Below are 25,036 nucleotides of genomic sequence, written 5' to 3'. Positions count from 1 at the left end.
AAGAAAACGCCACTGAAACTTATCTGAAGACAGTTTCCTTAAGATGCTATTTCAATCCCACAATGGCTAATTATATGCAGGTAATTTTGCAGTGATTCAACTCTTTTGTGAGTTAATGACTCAAAAAGACTCAACTTTTGTCATGTTTAAAATTATACAAGGTAGCTTTTTTTCTTGACAGTGACTAATGAGGTCTGAAAGAACAAACCATTGTGCTGTTCAGACCTGATCAAAACTGTTTCCTCTGCAAATGAAGAGTTCAGATGCAAAAGCCTCTAAGTGCCATTTTCTTCTAAAATGATTATTTTTCTCAGGCTCCTATGTTTATATTTAGTTATTTCACTCTAATGGCAATGAAAAATAACCTATTTATTGTCATTAAACTGAAATTACTGAACCTACACATAGGAGTCTGATGAAAACGCTCATTTTAGAAGAACATTTCAAACGGCACTGAACTCTGAACTGAATTTCTGAACTGAATTCAAAAATAAAACCACACATCACAAATGCAAAATGTTATCCAAGCTTTTTGGGGGTAAAATATTTTATTTTAATTTAAATTCAACAGATTTGATGTCCCAAATAGGGGGCTCAACAAACTTCTCAGGAGGGCTAATAAATCAAGATGGAATTTTCTGTTATTTATGAGACGACGCTTCCAACCAAATACAGAATTTTCCGATATTTATGAGACAACACTTTCCCACCAAACACTGAATTTTCCATTATTTTTGAGACAATGGTGTTATTTATGAGACAACCCTTTCCTGCCAAACAGAAATTTTCTTTATTTATGAGACAACGCTTACAAACAAATACAGAATAATTATTATTTATGAGACAACACCTTTCAGCCAAACACAGATTTTTCTGTTATTTATGAAACAACAAGGAATTTTCCATTATTTGTGAGACAATTGCGTTATTTATGAGACGATGCTTCCAACCAAATACAGAATTTTCCATTATTTATGAGACAAAACTTTTCCGCCAAACACAGAATTTTTTTAATTTTTGTGAGACAATGCCGTTGTTTATGAGACGATGCTTCCCAGCTAAACATGGAATTTTTCATTATTTATGAGACAACACTTCCAACCAAATACAGAATTTTCCATTATTTATGAGACAACACTTTCCCGCCAAACACGTAATTTTCCATTATTTGTGAGACAACTGCGTTATTTATGAGACTACACTTCCCTGCCAAACATGGAATTTTCTGTTATTTATGAGAGGACGCTTACCCGCCAAACACAGAAATTTTCATTACTTATGAGACAACACTTTCCCACCAAACATGGAATTGTCTGTTATTTATGAGATGATTTTCCATTATTCATGAGACAACACTTTCCCGCCAAACACAGAATTTTTTTTATTATTTGTGAGACAATGCCGTTATTTATGAGACGATGCTTCCCAGCCAAACACGGAATTTTCTGTTATTTATAAGACAACACTTTCCCGCCAAACATGGAATTTTCTGTTATTTATGAGAGGACGCTTTCCCGCCAAACACGTAATTTTCCATTATTCGTGAGACAATGGCGTTATTTATGAGACGATGCTTCCCTGCCAAACATGGAATTTTTTGTTATTTATGAGATGATTTTCCATTATTCATGAGACAACACTTTCCCGCCAAACACAGAATTTTCCATTATTTATAAGAATTTTCCATTATTTATGAGCTTCTTCGTCAAACACGGAATTTTCCATCAAACACAGAATTTTTCTTCATTTATGAGATAACACTTTCCTGCCAAACACAGAATTTTCCATTATTTGTGAGACAATACCATTATTTATAAGATGACACTTTCCCAGCCAAACACAAAATTTTTTCGTTATTTATGAGACAACACTTTCCCGCCAAACACAGAATTTTCCATTATTTGTGAGACAATGGCGTTATTTAAAAGACGGCGCTTACCAGCCAAACACGGAATTTTTCATTATTTATGAGACAACACTTCCAAACAAATACGGAATCTTCCTTTATTTATGAGACAACACCTCCCCTCCAAGCACGGAATTGTCCATTATTTATGAGTCAACGCTTCCCCGCCAAACACAGAATTTTATGTTATTTATGAGGCGATGCTTCCAACCAAATGAGGAATTTCCCGTTATTTATGAGACTACACTTCCCCGCCAAACACAGAATTTTACGTTATTTATGAGACGGCGCTTTCCTGCCAAACATGGAATTTCTGTTATTTATAAGACAATGCTTTCCCACCAAACACTGAATTTCCGTTATTTATGAGACAGCACTTCCCCACCAAACACAAAATTTCTGTTATTTAAACCCAGTAAAAAGTGTTAAACTGGGTCAGAAGTACTACTCTCTTATTGGTAGCAGTCAACATGTTTCATAAACATGAGTGAGACACTCAAGGCCATGAGAGATCTGAAAAACCTTATTAATAACAGGTCTTTCAGATCTGTGATGATTCCTTTGCAGGTTCTGCAGGGCTGAAGTGTGGGGCTGCTTCAGTGGCTCCAATTCAGTTGATTTCACACAGACTGTTTCCAAGTCATTAGTCAATTCGCTAGGTTATGAGACACAGCCAATATCTTTAATGACCAAATCTGACAGCGCTCTACTCATGCGCCAATGTGTAATCACACCAGACCTGGTGGTCGCCAGGATATAGATAGATCAGCCTCCTCTATCATTAGTCCCATCATGCTGCTGGCTGAAAGGACCACCATAACAGATCACACCTTTAAAATGAACCCACAAACATCCATTTCCGTCAATGCGCCATGTTCTACAAGACTGACTTACACATACCAAGATGGGCAGCGATGTGACATTTAAGTTATGCGGACGCTCAGCTTACACAACTCTCGTCTGTTGCATTTGGCGTCGGTCCGGGGGTGTGACTTTACAATGCTCCCCATCTGAGCTCTTGGACTGATGGCTCAGGCCTGACTCAACAACCCCACAGTCTCCTGAAGGACAGGCCTCGCACAGGTGGTGCTGTCAGCATGGCGTTGTCACCACAAACCGCGCCGCGCCTACTCTGACATCTGTTGCTTTAGTCTGCGGGTGCGCTCTGACCATACTGGTAGACAAAACTGCAATAAATGAAGCGCTGACTTGACCTTGTGCTGAGAGGCTACCTGACTGATGGTGCTCTGTCAGTGTCTTCAGGTGAAAACAGCGCTCTAATAAACTAACAAACCACATTTCCATTAAGTGCCTTTTCACCTGAAGTTAGCCTGAGGCAGTAATGTGTTTTAATGACCCAGTTTTTGGGTAAACAAAAGCCTTGTGTGCACTGCAAGAAGCTGGGAATTACACATAAATCCTCTAAATTATTGCTCTGTGCATGGAAGGGCTCGAAATTACATTTGGAGAGACATTTGTCATGTGGAAGAGTAAAACTGCGGTCACTGAAAGTACAGTCTCAGCATACTGAATTGAAGAAAAACATGCCGCTGTTCACAGAGTAATGTAAGTAAATGTAAGTTTCTGCTTATTTAGACCAAAGGTTTTCAATCAGCTCAAGGCCAAACACCTTTGCAAATGACTATCCACAAGATATGCGTGGAAAGGCTCTCTTAATCAGGCCGGTGATAATTAAAGCCTTGGCCAAGTGCAAAAGCCGCCTCACCGAATGCTGACGGCATCAGCCGGCAAAGACCAGGGATCCCCTTGAAGGAAGCCGGCCGCTTTTATCAACACATTAAAGTGGTGGCAAGAGAGGCAATCACAAAGGCAAGCTCTCTCACAGGCAGACCTGCTCTGATTTGATGAGCGTGTCTAAGAGTCAGGGGGCTTCCTGATTGGAAGACTTCATTAGCTGGCCTTGTGTAGGAGAACACAAGCGATCGAGTGCCGGCTGACTCACCGGCGTGATAACCTTCAGCTCACGTTCTGCCAAACAGCTCTACACAGGCGTGACAGTTGTGCTTTGTGTTTCAGAAACAGTCGCTGTCCTTTGACAGCATTTCTGTTGAAATCCATTGCTTTTCATGTCAGAGTTCAGCTCCAGTGAAAAGCAACAAGTGACAAGGGAGTAAAAGACAGGAATATCCCTTTCTATCCTGTCAGCCTGTGAGTCTTCATTTACATCCCAGCGTGATCTGAAATATGCATGCTATTTTAGCCATGCTGAAATATTCAGCATTTAATAAGCAATGCTTTTGACTGTCTTGGTTTTGGGTCTGAAAAAAAATAGTATGGAAGTCAATGACTACCGTCAACTGTTTGGTTACACACATTCATAAAAAATATCTTCTTCTCATTCTCCTGTATGAGAAAGAAACTCATACAGGTTTGGAATAACATGAGAAATGATGTTGTAAGTAAAGTATGACAAAATGTCCATTTTTGGTTGAGCTATCCCTAATCGTTAGCAGTGATCACTAATATGAACATAGAACATAGAAGACAATTTTGAATAGTTTTGCTTCAGATCTAAACCAAATCTCAGAGTCAACATAATTATAGCTGGACAAGAAAAAAAATAAAAAAATAAAGTAAGTCAGATATATAGTGTTTACAGATTTATATATAGTGTTTCATACATATTTAGTAGTGTTTATATATAATGTTTGTATATAGTGCTTTTATATCCATATGTTTAGTTATATGTAGTGTTTCTATATAGTATATAGTGTACAGTATATATATATACACACACACACACACACACACACACGTTTAGTAGTGTTTATATCTAGTTTGTATATAGTGTTTATATGTGTTTAGCAGTTTTTTTTATATAGTGCTTGAATGTGTATATATTATTTTTATTAGTTTTTAATACTAAGTTTTTATTTCTTTTTGTTTCATTTTTAGTTTTAGCTCTTTTACTACCTTAAGATAAACTAAATTAAAATGAAAAATGCTGCCTTGGCAAATTGCTGAAATAAGATATTTTATTACAACTCAAGTTTATTTTATTTCAAGTAATATCTATAATTTTAAAATTTCAGCTTCAGTTTTAGTCTGAAATTTGCTCGACAAATTGATTATATATACATACATACACACACACATATATATATATGTATATTTAAAAAGTTAAAATCAGTAAATAAAAAATTATGATGAAGAAAAAACAGACTAAATATGGGGAAAGAGGCAGAAGGAACACACATCACTCATCTGAACACATCAACACATTCATACTGCATGACAATGTTCCCTTTGATGTTAATACTGTATATATATATATATATATATATATATATATATAAACATTACTTATTATGCAGAGAATTTAAACTTGCATTTCATGTCTAAAAATATACATTTTAGAAAAGATGTATATTTTAGAATTATTGTATTCCTGCTGCATTCTGTCTTTCTGACCCATATTTATTTAGTAAAGTCTGCAGTTTAACTGAGACTAACTTGCTGTCATCATGAAATTATTTTCCAGCATGGAAATGCTTGGAAAATAGTAGGCTACTGTGCCTTTAAGGGGATTTGATCCCTGTATAGGTCTAATACACTGACACACATCCGGTTTTCACCCAACCGTTTAACACATAACTAACTGTGTTTGGGTAAATACTCACTAGACTGGCATTTTGACATAACTGTGTGTGTATCTGACCATTCAAGGTTTCTTTCTAATCACTACAAGCACATTTCAGAGCCTTTGTTTCATCGCAGTGACCTTCAAACACACACATTTTAAATATTACTATACTACATTATGAATTGCAATGTGCCAAACCACGTATGTGATAAGAGTGCTTTGTATTCTGTGCTCTGTAATCTAGAGAATGAAAAGTGCTGTGGGCGTTTCTCTATTAGACAAACAGCACCTCATTACCAGTGCAAGCATCATCTTCAAGCCCTCAACGGTTCTTCTCTTTCACTGCCAATGACATCAGTTTGGCCCTCAATCCTTCACACCTCATAAAATCAGTCTGCGCCTCAGGGTGCTTGTGTCCAATCTCAGCTCCATCTCCCGTTTGTGATGTGAATCTGAATCAGTGACAGATGATGAAGGAATCTTCACGGGGAACCGGGGACGTCAAGATGTCTGAATTGATGCAGTGATAACAGGTGGATAAGATCTTAACATTTTAAAATGACTTTGAAATCAGACAGAAATGCTTCCATAGTAATAATGACAATACTAATACTAATATTTATACTAATACTAATACATTTGGACACACACTGCTGATGGGTACAAAAGAAAAGGAAAAAAAAAGGTATTATTATTATTATTATCATTATTATTATTATTATTATTATTATTATTATTGTTGTTGTTGTTGTTGTTGTTGTTGTTGTTGTGTTGTTGCTGTCATCTAAAAACACAGCTGATGAGCATCTAATAATAATAATAATAATAATAATAATAGTTATTATTAATAATAATAAATCTGGACACTCCTGATTATCACAAAACAATAAAAGAAATGTACCCAAATATGATCATAATAATAATAATAATAATAATAATAATAATAATAATAATAATAATAATATTTAACAAACACAGCTGATGGGTACAAAATCTAAAGAATAGAGGGAATAATAATTATTATTATTATTGTTATTAATAATAACAATAAACTGCTGATGAGCATAAAATAAGAAAAATATAAATAATACATTATTATTATTATTATTAAATGTATTGTTGTTGTGGTTGTTATATACAATTTTTAGTATTACTATCATTATTGATTTGTTAAAATAATAACAATAATAATACATTATTAATTATTTATTATTATTAAATGTATTATTGTTATATACAATTATTATTATAATTATTATATTTTATTATTTCTATTACTATTAATTTGTTAAAATATGAACAATACAATGAAAAATAATAATAATAATAATAATAATAATAATAATAATACATTACTAATGATTTTACTATTATTGTACAGAATTCTTATTTTTATTATTATTACTATTATTATTAATTTGTTAAAATATGAAGAATAAGATGAAATAATAATAATAATAATAATAATAATAATAGTAATACATTACTAATGATTTTACTATTATTGTATAGAATTCTTATTTTTATTATTATTACTATTATTATTAATTTGTTAAAATGTGAAGAATAAGATGAAATAATAATAATAATAATAATAATAATAATAATATTATTATTATTATTATTATTATTATTACTGAACAAACACAGCCGATGGGTATAAAATAATATCAAGAAGAGAGGAAATAAAAATAATAATAGTCATAATAAACACGCACTACTGATGAGCATAACATAAGAGATTCTAAATAATAATAATAATACAATATTTATTATTATTATTATTATTACTACTACTACTACATTTATTGTAGATGTTATTATTATACAGAATTATTATTATTATTACTACTACATTTATTATTATTATTATTTTATTATTATTATTATTATTATTATTATATAAAACACTGTTACTATTAATTTGTTAAAATAACTAATAATAATAATAATAATAATAATATTCAAATCTGGACACACTTCTGATGGACAAAACAATAATAGAAGAAATGTACATCATTATTATTATTATTATTATTATTATTATTATTATTATTATTGTTACAGCAAACAATATGGACTCAATATTTTATAAAGAACAGAGGACATATAATAATAATATAATATAATATAATATAAAATTATAACTGATAATTATAATTAGTTGTAACTCAATATATCAGTGACCAACAAGCTGGTCTTTGGTGTTGTCAGGAAATAGACATAATGATAAATGACAAAATATGATGAAAGTCATCTATGTGATGTTGAAGCACAGTCATGTTTTAAGCATCACAGATCGTCCAAACGCTTTCTTCTCATCATGCCCTGTGTATCAGGCTATATTTGTCTTTGCACTGCCACTAATGTTCCCCACTTTCATCTGTAACCTTTGTGTTCCTGTCAGGGTGCCAGTGGGCAGACCTCAAACTAGGTGTAGGGTCAAATACTGCTCACAGGGAACCACTGAGGAATGACCTGGGCTGCCAGTAGATCGGCCAACCGCAGCCGACGGAAACTTCACCGCTAAGAGAATGTGACGGATGTGGACGAACATAAACTGCTGGACTGGGACCAGATCCATTAGCCACGTGCCTACCAGCAAATGTGTGTGAGACCTGCAAACAGCCTCAACATTAACTTCTGCAGGAGCTCTTTCATAATACAACAAAAGCCAGCTGTCTACCGCTCTGACCTTCAATTTACTGCAGGCTCAAGGGCCACAGCAAGTTCAAATAGACCAGGAGGGGGACAAAAAAAAAAAAAAAAAAAAAAAAAAAAAAATTCAAAGATATGATCTTCCTCTGGAGCAGTATCTGTATACAGTTTAGTGTATAATGAGAAAAAAATAAGTTTTGAATACAGATATCTATCTAGCTGAAAAAGAGAGCACACTGTACATAAATGAATTAGATAAAATGAACAGATGACACAGAAACAAAAAAAGAAGGTTTTTATGATCAAATAACTCAAGGCTAATGAAACTGAATCCGCAGTCTGACAAAATGCACACGCTGCAACATCCTTGACTGCTCAAACTATTGGTTAAATGTTGTAGAGACACAATTAAATACTATAGTTTAGTGGTTTAGTGGCTCCTTTACTCTATACTCTAAAACCGTAACAGAATTAACGCCAGATTTCATGTAATTTTACAATAAAATACTGTTAAATTTTGGAAGCACAAGTCATTTTATCCACCCTATTTTTCCTGTAAAAGAGGGCATGGCCATTTGTAAATTTTATGGGTGTGGCTTCCGGTCTCATTCACGTCCAGCTATTTTTAGCTGTATAAAACAGCTCTTTTTTCTGCTTGATATTGCAAATTGGTGCCTCTTATTCTGTGTTGTTCAAACAGTTTTACTGCACGTTGTTATTCTTCTTGTTATTTCCCTAACCAGAAGTCTCGCCCATAAGCTTACTTACGCGTTGAAGAAAAAAGTGGATACTCTAAAATACAACAGATTTAATGTGACATTTCATATAATTTGATATCAAATACTGTTTAATTTGCACATTTTGGAAGCACAAGTCATCTTGAAAAAACATGAAAAGTAGTGTTGTCAAGAGTAAAGGGAATAACAGCATTATAAATAAATGGCGTTACTAACAGCATTACTTTTTTCAGTAACGAGTAATTAAACAAATTACTGTTTCCCCCGTTGCAACACATTACCATTACTGACAATAAAAATGTGGCGTTACTATAATTTTCACACTGTTTTCTTCTTCTAAGGTAAATTCTGGCTTATTCCTCTCAGAACGTTTTCTTCCTGAAACTAAAAGTAGCTGAGATGAACTTGTGGGCGTGATTTCAATAGAGATAAGTTTGGATGGGAAAAACTGGAGCTCGCACTGGTATCATACGGATTACTTTATCAGAGAATATCTGTTTTCGACATAACTTAATTTTAAAAAAGTAGACATGTTAAGCTTTGTGTTAAACATGTTAATGCTGCTACATCTAAAAGCATATCACATTATACGACAAAATATCACATTTTGTAACATGTTTTTTACTCCAAAATCACTTAATAACATCAGTCGAGTGTTTGAAATAAATCCCTCTGTGTGATGATGTGGCTTTTTACACAGAGTTTTACACAAGCATTGCATTATTATATACGTTATAGTCGTATGTTTATTAGTCACGTTGAATTAATGAAAGCAGTTAAATCTTCTGTTTATTTAGCTGCAGCGATTGTGATATTCTGGGTTTCTTCTTCAGGAGCTTCTGCGCGAGAACACACTCTGGTCTTCGGATGGATATTTACTACTGGTCACAGAACCGTGCTTCCCTGACAAGATGACAAGATGAGCATTACTGTGATATCATTTCGATTTATCGTGCAGCCCTATGTACAGTATTTTATTTATTTAACATATTTAACATGGTGGCCATCCAAATTAGCTGACATTATTATTTTGATTATTTATTTATTTTTTTTAAGTAACACAATAGTTACTTTCCCTGGTAATTAGTTACTTTTATAATGATGTAACTGAGTTACTAACTCAGTTACTGTTTGTGAGAAGTAACTAGTAACTACAACTAATTACTTTTTTTCTTTTAAAGTAATGGCTGACAATTAATCAATAAATCACACATTTTTTCTGAAATGAATTGTGATTAATCCCACCTAACATTAAAGTTAAATATACCTTTATTTTGCAATAATCTAACGTTCAATCTTTAAATGAATGTAGAAACAACATAAAGACACTATTTTTTTAATATTTGATAATATTTTTTTTCAGAGTATCACTGATATTAGTCTATAGAAAATTGTTTTTTACCCTAATATTTAACCATGGACTACAGCCATTTAACATTACAGTATAATTGAGAGCTATCAATTTTAACATTTATTAGTTTTTAAAAAACAACTCAATTTAAGTGAACTTAAAACAATCTTCACATAAACCTATTATTTACCTGTGCCCTTCAGCAAGTAGGAAATATACAGAAATTGAATAAAGTTATCAAACACTAAATTAAATATAAATGAATCCTTAAAGCTACAAAAGTTTTTGATTTCATCTTTTTTTTTTAATTTATTCTTTGATTAACAGGCATCACATCAGTTGGGTTATTGGGTTATTTGGCTGCTATTACTTTAAGAGCTTCTGCTGCTGAACGTGACACGGATCTGACACGCATGCTTGTAGTTTCATTCGCGCTTTAATATGAAATGATACAGGCTACAGTGTGTGCCACTGCATCTGTGTGTGCAATTGAAGCTCACATGCTACAAGCACAGTATAACGGCTGGCAGGACAGGTAAACTCATCCTGTACTTTTCCCATGCTCGTTTGACTCACGCCCGGCGCTGAAGTGAAGTTGGAGCAGCATTTGAAAAGTCTCCCGTTTGCGTGGTCGTAAAGACATTTTGCGACTGAATAAACACACTTCTTGTCAAGAAAAAAAAAGAAACAGAAACAGCAGTTGTGAGTGGGGTGGCCAAGCCTAGCGCCACCCCTGCGTTAAATATTTTTAACGCCATTAAAACGCAATATTAATATAATTTCAGTATATGAAATACACATTTTTACTGAAAATTTAAATTCAGTCTGTAAAACTTTTTACAATTTTACAGGAAAAAAAAAAAACATCAAGGCTGGAATCTAACCAATTCTGTCCATTCTTTCACATTTGACTTCAGCAATCCATTACATGTGAACACCACTGAGCCCTGCTGTGTACACATCATCACAGCGAGTATGAAAAAAAGCATCAGGTTTTGTCAGGTCTTGGTCTTCTTTGAATGCCTGCTGACAGCCTGCAGTAATGGATTAAGATCAGAGGATTCACTTTAGATGTTTCCAGCTCGACCTAAGGGCTGCTCAAACAATTTGGGATAAATTTACTGTGAGCTGAAGCCGTGACATGTTACAAAAGAAACAACATGCTGATAAGACGTTTCACTGAAAAGAACCTGAACGCAAAGGCTTGATTATAAACAGAGCATTAAGAAAGACATGCAGGGAGTTTGGATAAAATGTTTGAACGATGAAAGGTGAGAAACCAGAGAGGATCGATACCAAAGATATAAGGTTTTATGACCAATGGATATACAGGGTACTATAACATTTCTGTCACAAGAAATGTTTCATATTTCCAACTAAATAAAAATGAGATCCACAAATATATGCTAGAAGTTTTACAAAAATGAGTTGATGGTGGCTGGAGTCTACCTATTTGTAGATTTGTGTGCACTTGACATTAGAAATGTTCCGAAATCCACAAGGAATCATTTCGCAAGCAGTGCTTGTGGCATTAAAAAAAAATAAATAAATAAATTAAAAAAACACAATAATTGTATTTATTTGTGAATTTTGAGAAGCTCCTAACATATTTGTGGATCTTAGTATTTGTGAATTTGCTTAATTTTTGTCAATCTTTTTATTTGGAAATATGAAATGATTCTAGACAGGCAAAAGTGTGTAAATACTTAGTAATTTTAATTAATCTGCAACAGAACAAATTACTGTTGACAGAACTCCAGGATGGAACATATAGCACTGAACTGAGTTTATACAAATCACAGAATTACAGAGAAAAGAACGGAAATGAGCCATATATATAGAAACTGGAGAGGCTTGGGTCTGAAAGCAAACACTTAGACACCCCAGAAATGATCTAGCAACCATCTAGAAATGTGCTAAAAGCCACTTTAGTAACTGCAAAGCAACACTGCGGCACCCACAACAACCTAACATCATGACAGTGAGTTTTTTAGTCAAGCACCATTCACTACATCTAGTTACACAGGCATTTCTGCAAATCTTTCAAATGAAAAATTGATCTTAAAATGAACTAGAAAAACAGTATTTACCCACAAATTGAAAACTCTGTATTTATGAAAATACAGGCAGGCCGGCTAGGCAGGGAAAATGCATTAGGCTATTCAGCCAAAAATATCCCATAAAGAGCATTATGAAAACTCGCAATGTGAAGCAAATGACAGAACCTTTTAGTCTTGTCTTATAATCAAGTGTTGACCCAGTCCCCTCCACTAAAATCGCATTCGGTTTAGCTTTTCGCATTTAAAATTGTATTCCGGGGGTGAAGGAGTCGGTTCTTCAGATCATTGCAGGGGGGGCTTTAGGATGTCACAGGCCGGGCTAAGCCCCCCCAAACCCCCCCGACACATTATGTCAATTGCTTGTTTCTGCGTCGACCAAAGAAATATTCAGAATCAATTCAGAATCATTGAAGAGAGAATCGCAACGCATCGGAGAATCGATTTTTTCTCCCACCCCTAATAGGACTGTCATTAAAAAGCAGGTCAGATCTGACCAGGGATCACAAAACCAGTCATAAGGGTCAATTTTTTGAAACTGACATTTATACATCACCTGAAATCTAAGCTTTCCACTGACATATGGATTTGTTAGGATAGGACAATATGTGACCGAGATGCAACAATTTGAAAATCTGGAATCTGAGGATGTTTGAATGAAAAGGGGTGAAAGTTTAAATACACTGGTGATCGTCCGCATCTAATGGCTAAAATCGATGGGTCAAATTGAATCTGAGGTAGCGCAAAAATCAAATAAAAAAAAAAATTCAAAATATTGAGAAAATCGCCTTTAAAGTTGTCCAGATGAAGTTCTTAGCAAGGCATAAACTAAGTTTTGATATATTTACGGAACATGATCTTTACTTAATATCCTAATGATTTTTGGCATAAAAGAAAACGCGATAATTTTGACCCATGCAATGCCTTTTATATACCCGTGCTATTTAAGACTGGTCTTGTGGTCCAGGGTCACATATGGGTTTTCAAAAAATATTTTTTTTGCAGTTCGTGATGTAGCAATCCTTAAGCAATCGTTTGGCAATAGCCAAAAAGTGCATTAAACAAAGATACGTCTCTCAAAAGACAGAGTCAACTCTGAACCACCTTACAAGTAGTCATATTTTCAAATCCTCTACCTGCTACCGATTTGGGTCACTTGGTAACATATTAGCATAACCCCCACCTGGCCGCAAAATACGACCAGTCTGACCTGCCCACAAACACTTCCGCTAGTTAGTGTGTTTACATCATTTTGAAAAGACACTGCGTTCTGTGCCGTCAAAGCGAGTTTGTTTTGTTTTCATTGCTGACGATGTGAAGAAACATTAGTTAAAATTAATTTTTTTATACGATACCACAGCAGTACAATTCAAACCTTTTGTTGTGCTCATGATTTTACCGAGGACAGCTTCTCTAATCTTGGCGAGTTCAACGCCAGATTCACTAAACACAATGCTTGTCCATGAAAGATAAGTCTGTACCTTCTTTATTTGGACCAACAAACGTCTCCGAATCACAACTTGTATGTATGTAAAAACATTAATAAACACAACACAAATACATTATCAGTCGCCGTGTGAGCTAATACAGCATCTTTAGTCATTTTTGTAGATCGAATGGGGATCATTTTGGCAATGTTGTCGTCTGTACACAAGGCTTTTCAAAATAGAAAAGGAAAAACTTTTCCATTTTTAGTACATCATTGTTGTGTAAGCGTACCCTAAATACAGGTCCTCCGGGTAATACAGCACAAGCACACTTCAAAACACTTTCAATCTCTTGACAAACTGAAAGATATAGTGAATGTATATGGAATGAGAGATAAAGTCTGTAGTACTCTGTACTGCATATTTGTTTGCTTTTTTACTCAAGAGCAGGATTTAAGTCCATCACTGCATCTCAAAATCGCATTCTTGCCTATTATATAGCATGCCAAAAGAGTAGTCTGAATTCCTAGTGTTCGAAAAGTAGGCAAAAACTACCCAGATGACCTGCTACTTCTGCCATTATAAAGTGTGCATTCAATGGACTCTTTACTATCCCATCTGAAGCTGTGGGAGAGGATTTATGAATGGCAGTGAAGTGAACAGTAACAACATGGCGTATACAGAGCACCTGAATTTCATTCATACTACTTATATTTATACTAAATTCACCTTATATTTCCTATAAGCAGACACTCGTAAATTTAATGCGTCTGGCTTCAACCACACAAGGTTGTGATGCTGTTTGCAAACTTTCCATAGTTTTGGGAAACACAGATTCACTGAAACACGTTGGCAGTGATGGAACTTGCAACCACAGTTGCCAAACTATGTTAACGAGACAGTCTGGTTGACCAAGAGAGAATTGCTGGTTAAGTTATTTAAGAAGGTGACACCAGCATCCCATGATGGAGGCCAGTATCCAAAAACACAACATGCAGCTCAGACGAATTCTGTCTTATGGTTGCACAAGGAATCTGAGTAATGTAGGAAACCAGCCGCCCTCAAGTCATCACTGCTTCAGCTACTGACAGACGCATTCAGACGCACATCCAGAAGCCTATGGCCAAGAATAAGCGCACAAATAAAAAAAGACACTGCTGAAACGGAGGATGGTGCTGACAGCGCATGATGATGATGATGATGCACTCGGTGCTTGCTGATCCCCCCGCGGAACCGAAATAAATCCAGATTTCCTCTCCGTCATGATGATTCAAACCTGCAGGACTTTCTTTTGACTAGTTAGATTATTCAAAATGTCTCCTTTTGTGTTTCACTGAAGAAATAAAGTCATACCGATTTGGGAAAAACATGACAATGTAAATAAAGTAAATAAAGATGGCATTTGGAAAAAAAAAAAGTGCAGTGCAGGATGAGTCATGAATAAATAGCTCTGTCTTTTTTCTTTTTTTTTTTTAAACGACTACAAGGACTAAAAGCAGTGTTCGAATTGTGTCAAAGCTCTCGCCCCAACAAAATAAACCTTATATAAATATGATTCATATTTTTGTCTTGTCCGTGTTATCTTTGAGCTTATTTTACGATGATCAGGGAATCAGGTGTACCATACAATCACTAAGCAAAGAAGAACTAAATATCTAGCGGAGGAAATTAATATTTTCAAAGTGATTTTTACCTTTTGTGGGCATTTTTTAACCTTTATAAAGCCATTATTTTTTCTGAAATACATCTTGTGCATTATCTTTTGCGTCAAATTCTTATATTTAATTAATAAAGTCACTAAGAATAATAAGACATTTTAGGCTGTTATCACACAAATAAAATCATTATCAACAAAATTCATCTTCTCAATATAGAGGAAACACAAAAGCTGCATCTGAACTGGCATTTAGATGTATTTACCCACTGTTTAATGCAAGGCATCAATGCATTTAACCTGCGGTTAAAATTGCATGAAAAATGTTTTAATATTTTAATCCTAAAACGTTGAATGCTGATATTTAAAATTATTTTAAAAAAACGAAAAGGTACTTTAAATATGAAATTACAACCTCCAGTAGCTGTCAGTAAGTCACAATAAATTGAACCGAATCATTTGATTCATTCAGGAACGAAACACCCTCATGTTGTTTAGAGACGCAAAACAGTGCAGTGGCTGCGTTTGGAATGATTCTTTTGTTGGCGAAATAGAGCAAAAATAAAAAACATACATTTTCTGCCCCTGTATCCTGAATCACGCAGTGAAAGAACGCACTCTAAATGAGCACAGTCAGTCTAGCTAGTGTTTAAGCACTCATAACTTCTCTTATAATCAATGAAGCTGTCCATACACTGTATGATAAATGAATCTCTTACTTACATAGTTCGTACCTCTGCACCTTGTTGCTTATAATGAGGGAATTCGCAAGTTCAATCTAAACAAAAACTCCAGGTTTCAGCAATGACTGTTCTGAACGCCTCTGATTGGCCACTGCATTCTAAACTCAACAGAGTCGTTTGTGATTGGTTATAATGCGCAACGCTGTAAAAACGCGTAAAAATAAAATGATTTAATGTGAGCAGGTCTAAATTTAATACGGCAATCGAATCTTTTCATTTCATTTTCATTTTCACTAGTTTTATGTTTTAAGTTTTATGTTCTTCTGTATGTGTGGTACAAGAAAATCAAAATAAGAGTTATGAGCCTTAACTCCTTGGTGTTGCCAGATCTTGCTAAACAAGAACTAGAACATAAACCATAATAAATCCAAATGCTTTCTATTGAAAAGAGACTAGAATTATCGTAACCTGCACCTGCCTACTTTAATTACTCCATAAACATAATCGTTTTATAAGCAAGCCCAAAACGCTAAGATTAAGTAGACATGGCAACCCTTCACATGAGCGTTCCACAAACATAAAAAACAATGGCTCTGTTGAGGATGGTTTAGTTAAAATTTCAGAATATATCAAGTCTTTAGTCACTGCAGAGAGTCTGTCACTTCATCAGAAGATCAAGCTTTGACATTTTGATTAAAAATTTCAAGGTCAAACCAACTTTTGGATTAAACGGATGAATTAGTTATAGTAAGATCAATAACATGCATTTAGAAACAGATGCATTTTCTTTTAATGGCAACTTGGAGTACATGCTTTCAAACCACATATTGTGCGGGAACATAAACAAGCTTTTCAAGTAAAATCCTGAAGCTTATTTATGCCCTTAATTAGTGAAGACTCATCTGTTCAGTGTCTAATGAAAGTCATTACAATCCATTATTAAGAGAACCTTGAGTTTCAGCAGAAAAACGTCTAATTAAAGCAAAGAAAGCATCTTTCCTTTCACCTGTGAAGCTTCTGAGCTTCAGCTGGTCATGGCTCAATTTCTCACCTAATAAAGATGTTACTGTATTTATTTCAAAGTTGAGATATAATAATTGCTGCAACAGAGCTGAACAAAACTGACAAAACAAAACGACTATATCCTTCTTTAATATCAATATTTAGATATTTTAACAGCGCTATCACTGTAGTAAAGTCAAATTAACTGAGATATCTTTAATATTACAATGCTTTCTCCTAAACAGCGATGAAATTAAAAGAAAATATCCACTAGAGATGCACCTGATTTTATACAATAGTAGGTCAGAAAACAAAGTTAAACATTTTAGACAGAATATTGATGTTTTTTCTCAATGTTGTTGACAAAAGTAGTTTCAAATCAAAGCCACAGCAGAATTGTTGTGCGTTTTTCGACTAAACAGCAGTTTTGTTGCTAAATTAATTCACTTTTTTGAACAAATCAACTGAGTCAATGATTCAGTAATCCATTCATAGAAATAGTCACTTGCCTCTTTTTTTTTGAATGAATCGGTTGAATAAATGACTAAATGACTCACTCATTAACAGTCATTTGCCGCCACCTACTGGTGGTTTGGTTTCATATTTAAAAGTACCATTGCATTTTTCACAACATTTCTTATTTGTATATTTGCATCAAACAGTCTGTACAAATACATTTAATGGCACTTTAGATGCCGCTTCTGTGTTTCCTGCAGTGTAAAGATGGAGTTTGGACTCTAACTGAATAAATTGACACAATGTAAGAACTGTTATAACATAAGAGCAAATGACATGTATTTTGTTATACAGTATACAGCAACTGCTTTTCAGTTAATTGTTCTTTACAATCACAAAAAAACACCAAACATATGCAAATTGGACTGATCCGATTCCAGCTGTTCTCACTGATTCAGTGACTCACTGAATTGTTCATATCATATATATATATATATATATATATATATATATATATATATATATAATTAGGCTACTTCAGATTAAAATATATATATATATATATATATATATATAAAATATATGAACAATCCTAAAATAATGCAAATGAATGTGCATGCATCTTCCTTGCTGCTGTAGTTTCAAATGATATAAAACTAGTACATCTGTACAGCATTTTTTACATTGCATTTTTATACTGTCACCAAACTATGTATAAATATTTAAACACTATATGCTGTTTTATTATTCACTTGTTTGCACATTTGACATCAGTAAATTTTATTGATATTTTAGTATATATAAGTTAATTTGTTTTAATAATAAAATAAGTTAAAAAATAAAATTGCAGTAAAAAAAAATCTAAAATATCTAAATATAGTAAACAAATAAAAGGAAAAATCGCTATTAATTGCATCCAGAATATACGTTTTTGTTAACGTAATATATGTGTGTGTACTGTGCATATGTATTATGTCTATATAAATACACACACATGCATGTATATATTTAAGAAAAAAATGTTGTGTGTATATTAAAAATATTTATGATTAATACCAGTTATATGAATATAATTATATACATGTAAATACATGTAAATATTAAAAAAAAATATATATATATATATATATGTATATATATATATATATATATATATATACTGTATGTGTGTTTATTTATATATGCATAATAAATATACACAGTATACACACATGTATTATGTAAACAAAAACTTTTTTTTTGGATGCGATTAATTGCGATTAAAAAAAAAAACACATACCCAATGTCTTCATCCACTAATCTTCCTTTTTTGTGTGTAGGGATGAAGCGCATAAAATTGCAAACAATAAAAAAATAAACAAGGTTCAGGAGAAGTGCATTAATTTTATCACCACAGTCATTTTTCTGGCATCCCTCCACAGCTGATTATCTATAGTTAATTAAGTCTGGCAGGTGACTTAGAGGTCTTTATCACTCAAGGACGATAAATGCTACGATAAATGTTCGTTCATTACAGAAAGGGCAACTCAGATATATGCAACACTTGTTTCCAAGAGCCAGGAAAATGTCCTTGACGGCAGTCAACACGAGGCTGTTAGATGCAACAGACATTTGAAGACATCTGGGATGCCATGACCTGTAATCACGCTATCAGCTCAGTAACCTCTCATGAGACCTTTAATTGATCAAACAGATTTTAACTACCAGTCTCAGCCGTTGCTAGGTAAATCAATCATCCAGAACGCTTGCAGATGGCTGTTACCGCTTATTAAAACACAGGCCCGTGTACACAAACACATCACAAATACGGTAATTGTTTTATAATGATATTTTATGCCTCTCCCTTTAGCGAAATGAAATCAAGTCTGTTAAAGAAACAAAAACATCAGAATGCTAGACTAATTTGGGTTTTTGCTTCCTCTGTTTACAGTATGAATGGGTACCTTGATGTATTAAACATGGATATTAACGATGATGCTTTTTAACGTGCAGCTTGCTTGAACACAAAATACATCTGTGGTGTCAGTCAGCAGATGGGCTGCAAATGCACAAAGCCACATGACGGGAAGACAGCAGCTACTCTCGTGTTGTACTTAAGAAGCGCTGATAGATCTGATAGTCTCTGCTCAAATCCATTCTGTCCAATTACAGTTACATTCAGTCAACCGATTTCACATGCAGATTTATGCGCATATGCATTTGCTACTATATTCGTACCATAGTTAGAGGGAACAGAAATCGGCTTGATAGTAGTTCTCAATGTTTAGATCACATTAAAAACATTGAGATGTTGCTTCTAATATAGTCCCGTAATAACGGTCAACATTTCTAATGTAATGAATATATATGACCCTGGACCACAAAACCAGTCTTAAGTCGCTGAGGTATATTTGTAGCAATAGCCAAAAATACACTGTATGGGTCAAAATTATAGATTTTTCTTTTATGCCAAAAATCATTAGGAAATTAGGTAAAGATCATGTTCCATGAAGATATTTTGTAAATTTCCTACTGTAAATATATCAAAACTTCATTTTTGATTCGTAATATGCAAAGAACTTAATTTGAAAAACTTCAAAGGTGGTTTTCTCAATATTTTGAATTTTTTGCACCTTCAGATTCAATATCCTGAAATAGTTGTATCTCGGCCAAATATTATCCTATCCTAACAAACCATACATCGATGGAAAGCTTATTTATCAGCTTTCAGATGATGTATAAAGCTCAATTTTGAAAAGTTGACACTTATGACTTATGGTTTTGTGGTCCAGGGTCACATATACACAATCACCTACTTTTTCCATTAATTTTTAATGAAGGACACTTTCCATTATATACTGACCTAAACCACTGATGTGTTTCTTCAAATATCACACTGAAACATATCGAAGGGTTAATCACATTTATAACTGCCAATAAGTTAATTTTGTCAATTTTTAGGAGTGCGCAAACATAAATATGACCTCGAATTTAACGTACGCTACCAGTCAAAAATTTTGGAACAGTAAGATTTTTAATGTTTTTTAAAGAAGTCTCTTCTGCTTATCAAGCCTGTATTTATTTAATCCAAAATACAGCAAGAACAGTAATATTTTAAAATATTTTGAATATTTAAAATAGCTGTTTTCTATTTGAATATATTTTAAAATGTAATTTATTCCTGTGATCAAAGCTACATTTTTAGCATCATCATTCTAATGTGCTGATTTGCTGTTGAAGAAACATTTTTATTATTATTAATATTATCAATATTTAAAACAGCTGAGTACATTTTTTCAGGATTCTTTGATGAATAGAAAGATCCAAATATCAGCATTTATATGAAAAAAAAGCTTTTGTAACATTATACGCTATACCGTACAAAAGTCAGGTGTTTTTTTTTTTTTTTTTTTTTTGAGAAACAAATTATAGAAATGAATAGTGCTGTGCAATGATTTATCACGATGAATCACATCCAGAATAAAAGTTTTTGCTTACAAAATACATGTATGTACTGTGTATATTTATAAAGTATATATAAACACACAAACATGCATGGATATATTTAAGAAAAATATATTATGTTTATACATTAAATCTATTTATATATCATATATATATTTATATATTTAATTTAATATATATATTTATATATTTAAACTGATCAAAAGTGATGATAAAGACATTTATAATGTTACAAAAGATTTATATTTCAGATAAATGCTGTGCAAAAAATTCTACTCAGCTCTTTTAAACATAATAATAATAATAAATGTTTTTTGAGCAGCAAATCAGAATATTCGAATGATTTCTGAAGGATCATGTGACTGGAGTAATGATGCTAAAAATTCAGCTTTGAAATCACAGGAATAAATTACATTTTAAAACATAAAAAACGGTTATTTTAAACAGTAAAAATACTTCAAATTTTTACTGTTTTTGCTATACTTTGGATCAAATAAAAGCAGGCTTGGCGAGCAGAAGAGACTTCTTTAAAAACATTTAAAATCTTACTGTTCAAAAACTTTTGACTGGTAGTGTAGACATACACTAAAACCGCAAAACTCCAAATATGATTATATTTGTTTGTTTTTTTTCAGACATTCCTAATGTCCCATTTCCTTTGGACTGACTGGTTTTATATACAAGTCATTATCTGTTATAATACTGTTAGGGGTTGTGTGAGGATACAGCTCCTGTGGATGCAAACAAACCAGTGTAATGTAATTGAAACAGAGCTAATCTTTCATTTACTTTATAAAATAAAAGATCATGTAGATCTCTATCAGTAAACGAGCTGGTTTGGAAGGCACTTTGCACTGCTCCATTATGTATAAATGAGTCGTTATAAAAAACGTACTCATCCAGTGACTTAACAGTTTGTCAAAGAATCATCACATCTTGTTTTCCAGTGAAAAAAAAGTACATAAACAATGTCAAAACCGCACTAAATGAACAACAACAACTCCAATCCCAGCCAAAAAGGAACGGGAACGGAAAGTTCCACAGCACCACCAAGTGGATTTAATTATGGATTTACGCAGTTTCTTTGGGAAAAAGGGAAAAGTTACAAACAATAAAACTGGAATAAATGAAACTAAACTATGCGAAAAAAAAAAATATTTAACTCATATAAAGTCACTGGCGTAAATACGCCACTCTGATTTGCATCTACAAATGAGTTACTGGATGTATCGAATTGATTGTTTTTCATCTATTTATTAAGTATAAACTCCCTTAACTTACCTCTTCCACTGTTAGTGGCATGCATATCCGGTATTCCTTCATCAACATTGTCCTCTCCTTATGATTCCCACGCTAGATCAAGTGCCAGTGATCATCTAAATCAATTCAGCCATCTGGTGATGGATGCAACCACGAGCTGTCATATATAAAGATGGAAAATATCAGTGCAGTTGTGAAGAAACGCTCTTCCTGTTGTGTTTGCAGCGCACACTTGCCCGCGCAGCTTGTGTGATGTTGTAATGAATTCACTCTTGGAATTTGCCGATGCTCCTGCGTTTTTACGCACAGGGAAACGCGCCAGAAACGCGCCCGAAATCCAGCGGAGAAGACGAGCGTCGCAGCGTCTTGGTGTTTATGCGGTTTTAAACTTTAAAACCAAGCGGGTCTGTGCTGTTGTCTTCTTTGCAATGTAGCCCTGTACTCCGTGCACCTGTCCCGTCCCGCTGCTCCACATAGATGATATAGCGATGGTTGGTGTCGATCTCAGAGTAAACTCGGTGCACCTGCAGTTAGTGGCATTGTTTTCCTCTTCTGGTGAGATGAGAGATGTTGTTTAGCTGTCGCTCACTCCGCTGCGCTAACGCGGGATGGTTAAGTTTGCAAGGAGAAAGACACACTGTGGCGGTGTGGCGCAACGCATCACAATGTTTTCATCGACCGATACCCACTTCAAGCGACTGGCGGCGCTAGTGACTGTAGTATCACACACCAAACGCAGAAGTAAACCCAGCGAGAAAGAGTTTGTTTGTTTGTTTGTTTGTTTGTGAGTTTGCATGACTGGGTCACATATATGCACTGTAACATGTAAACTACTGTGACAAATATTAAATAAATGAATATCAATATAAAAGAAGTATATAAAAATAAAAAAATATATGTAAAAATCCTAACATTTATTTACTTACTTACTTACTTACTTACTTGATATAATAGAACCTTTTTTTGGTACGTTTTGAATTCACGGAAGAATCCTGAAACAAGAAATTTATTTCTCACAATTATTAAGCAACAAAACAGATTTGAACACTGATAATAATAAGAAATTCAGCTTATCTCCAGCTGATCAAAGGAATAAATTCCATTTAAATCTCTCTCTCTCTCTCTCTCTCTCTCTCTCTCTATCTATCTATCTATCTACTTACCTACCTAATAATGATTACAATATAACAATTTTTGATTTTAATAATATTTAACAATATTGCTGTTTTAACTGTATTTTTTTATCAAATAAATGCACCCTTGGTGAGCATAATAGAAAATAATAATTTAAAAAAAAGTATTTATTTATTTAACAACAAAACAGTTTGAACACTAATTATAACAAATCAGCTTATCTCCAGCTGATCACAGGAATAAATTACATTTTAAAATATCTGTCTGACTGTCTATCTATCTTTATTATTATTATTATTATTATTTATAATAATACATATCTGTTTGTTTTTTTATTCATACCTTGGCTATATAAAAGTTTGATTGTAATAAAGCCATGCATTTATTTATTTATACTTTTACTACATAAAACATTTATTTATTTGTTTGTTTGTTTATCTTTGACTATATAAATCTATTTTTTATTTACATATATATTTGACAATATAAAACCATTTCTTTATTTCTTTATTAATTCTTCGACTATATAGAACTATTTATTTATTTATACATACTTTGACTATATAAAACATTTATTTATACATACATACATACATACTTTTACTATATAAAACTATTTATTTAATTTTATTTATAGGCTACTTTGACTATAAAAAACATTTATTTATTTATTTATTTATACTTTCACTATATACAGCCATTTATTTATTTATTTATACTTTTACTATATTAAACTATTTATTTATTTAAGTTTTTGTACTTTGACTATATAAAACCATTTATTTATTTATACTTTGACTATATAAAACCTTTATTTATTTATACGTACTTTGACTAAACAAAACAATTTATTTATTTTATTTGTACTCTGACAGACTATATAAAGCATTTATTTATTTATACATACATACTTTTACTATATTAAACTATTTATTTTTAATTGTTTTAAATACTTTGACTATATAAGACCATTTATTTATTTATTTATACGTATTTTGACTATACAAAACTGCTTTATATAGTCAGAGAATAAAATTGTTTTATATAGTCTGTCAAAGTATAAATAAAATAAATAAATATTTATTTATTCATTCATTAATACTTTGACTATATAAAATATTTTTTAAATACATACTTTAACTATATAAAATATTTATTTATTTATTTGACTATGTAAAGCCATTTATTTATTTATTTCATAGTGAGTTATTAGTAATTACATAACTCAGTATAAACGTCTTTTTCTACCTGAAACTATGCAGCTGCCTTTATATTTTAGGAAGGTCTTGGGAGAGCGGACCCTCATATTTGCGAGCCCTGTAAGTAAAGAGCTAAATTGCCGCTCTAAAGAGAGTCCTGTAGTGAGTGTGTATTCTGCGGTGGCAGGAAGCAGTGCGCAGAAATATTTGACCCATAATGCACTGCGACAGGCTGACAAGTGGATCCAAGATGGCGTAGAAAGTAAAGCTAGGTAAGTGCAGACTTCCTCTAACACCTTCCTGCCGTGCACCGTTCACCCTCCTCACCTCTGCCTGCCGTCGATCCCGACATCCAGATGCGGCTGTCAGCTCGTGTATTACGCGCGTCAAAACGCGAAATACCGCGGCGCGCATTTGCACGATTAACGTGATGATGAAAAGGCCTGATCGTAGCTGCGCTACAC

At 33.2% G+C, this 25,036-nt stretch overlaps 2 protein-coding genes across 2 annotated transcripts in view; one reads left to right on the top strand and one right to left on the bottom strand.

Moving 5' to 3' along the window:
- pitpnc1a (phosphatidylinositol transfer protein cytoplasmic 1a) overlaps nucleotides 1-22,913 on the bottom strand; it is a 109,843-nt gene extending 86,930 nt beyond the window's left edge. Inside the window, exon 1 of the mRNA XM_051105926.1 lies at nucleotides 22,261-22,913. Coding sequence (XP_050961883.1) covers nucleotides 22,261-22,308 — 48 coding nt within the window. The 5' untranslated portion in view covers nucleotides 22,309-22,913. The remainder of the gene's footprint in view (nucleotides 1-22,260) is intronic.
- Nucleotides 22,914-24,756: 1,843 nt separating this feature from the next.
- The window catches only part of helz (helicase with zinc finger), a 79,844-nt gene continuing 79,564 nt past the window's right edge, over nucleotides 24,757-25,036 (top strand). The window contains 1 exon segment of the mRNA XM_051101150.1: nucleotides 24,757-24,844. The gene's annotated coding sequence lies outside the window, so the exon portion shown is untranslated.

This window comes from Labeo rohita, chromosome 3 (genome assembly GCF_022985175.1).
Source record: "Labeo rohita strain BAU-BD-2019 chromosome 3, IGBB_LRoh.1.0, whole genome shotgun sequence".
NCBI classification, from domain to species: domain Eukaryota; kingdom Metazoa; phylum Chordata; class Actinopteri; order Cypriniformes; family Cyprinidae; genus Labeo; species Labeo rohita.
Note: the sequence above shows the minus strand (reverse complement) of the source record. Positions and strands in the feature narration are given on the sequence as shown.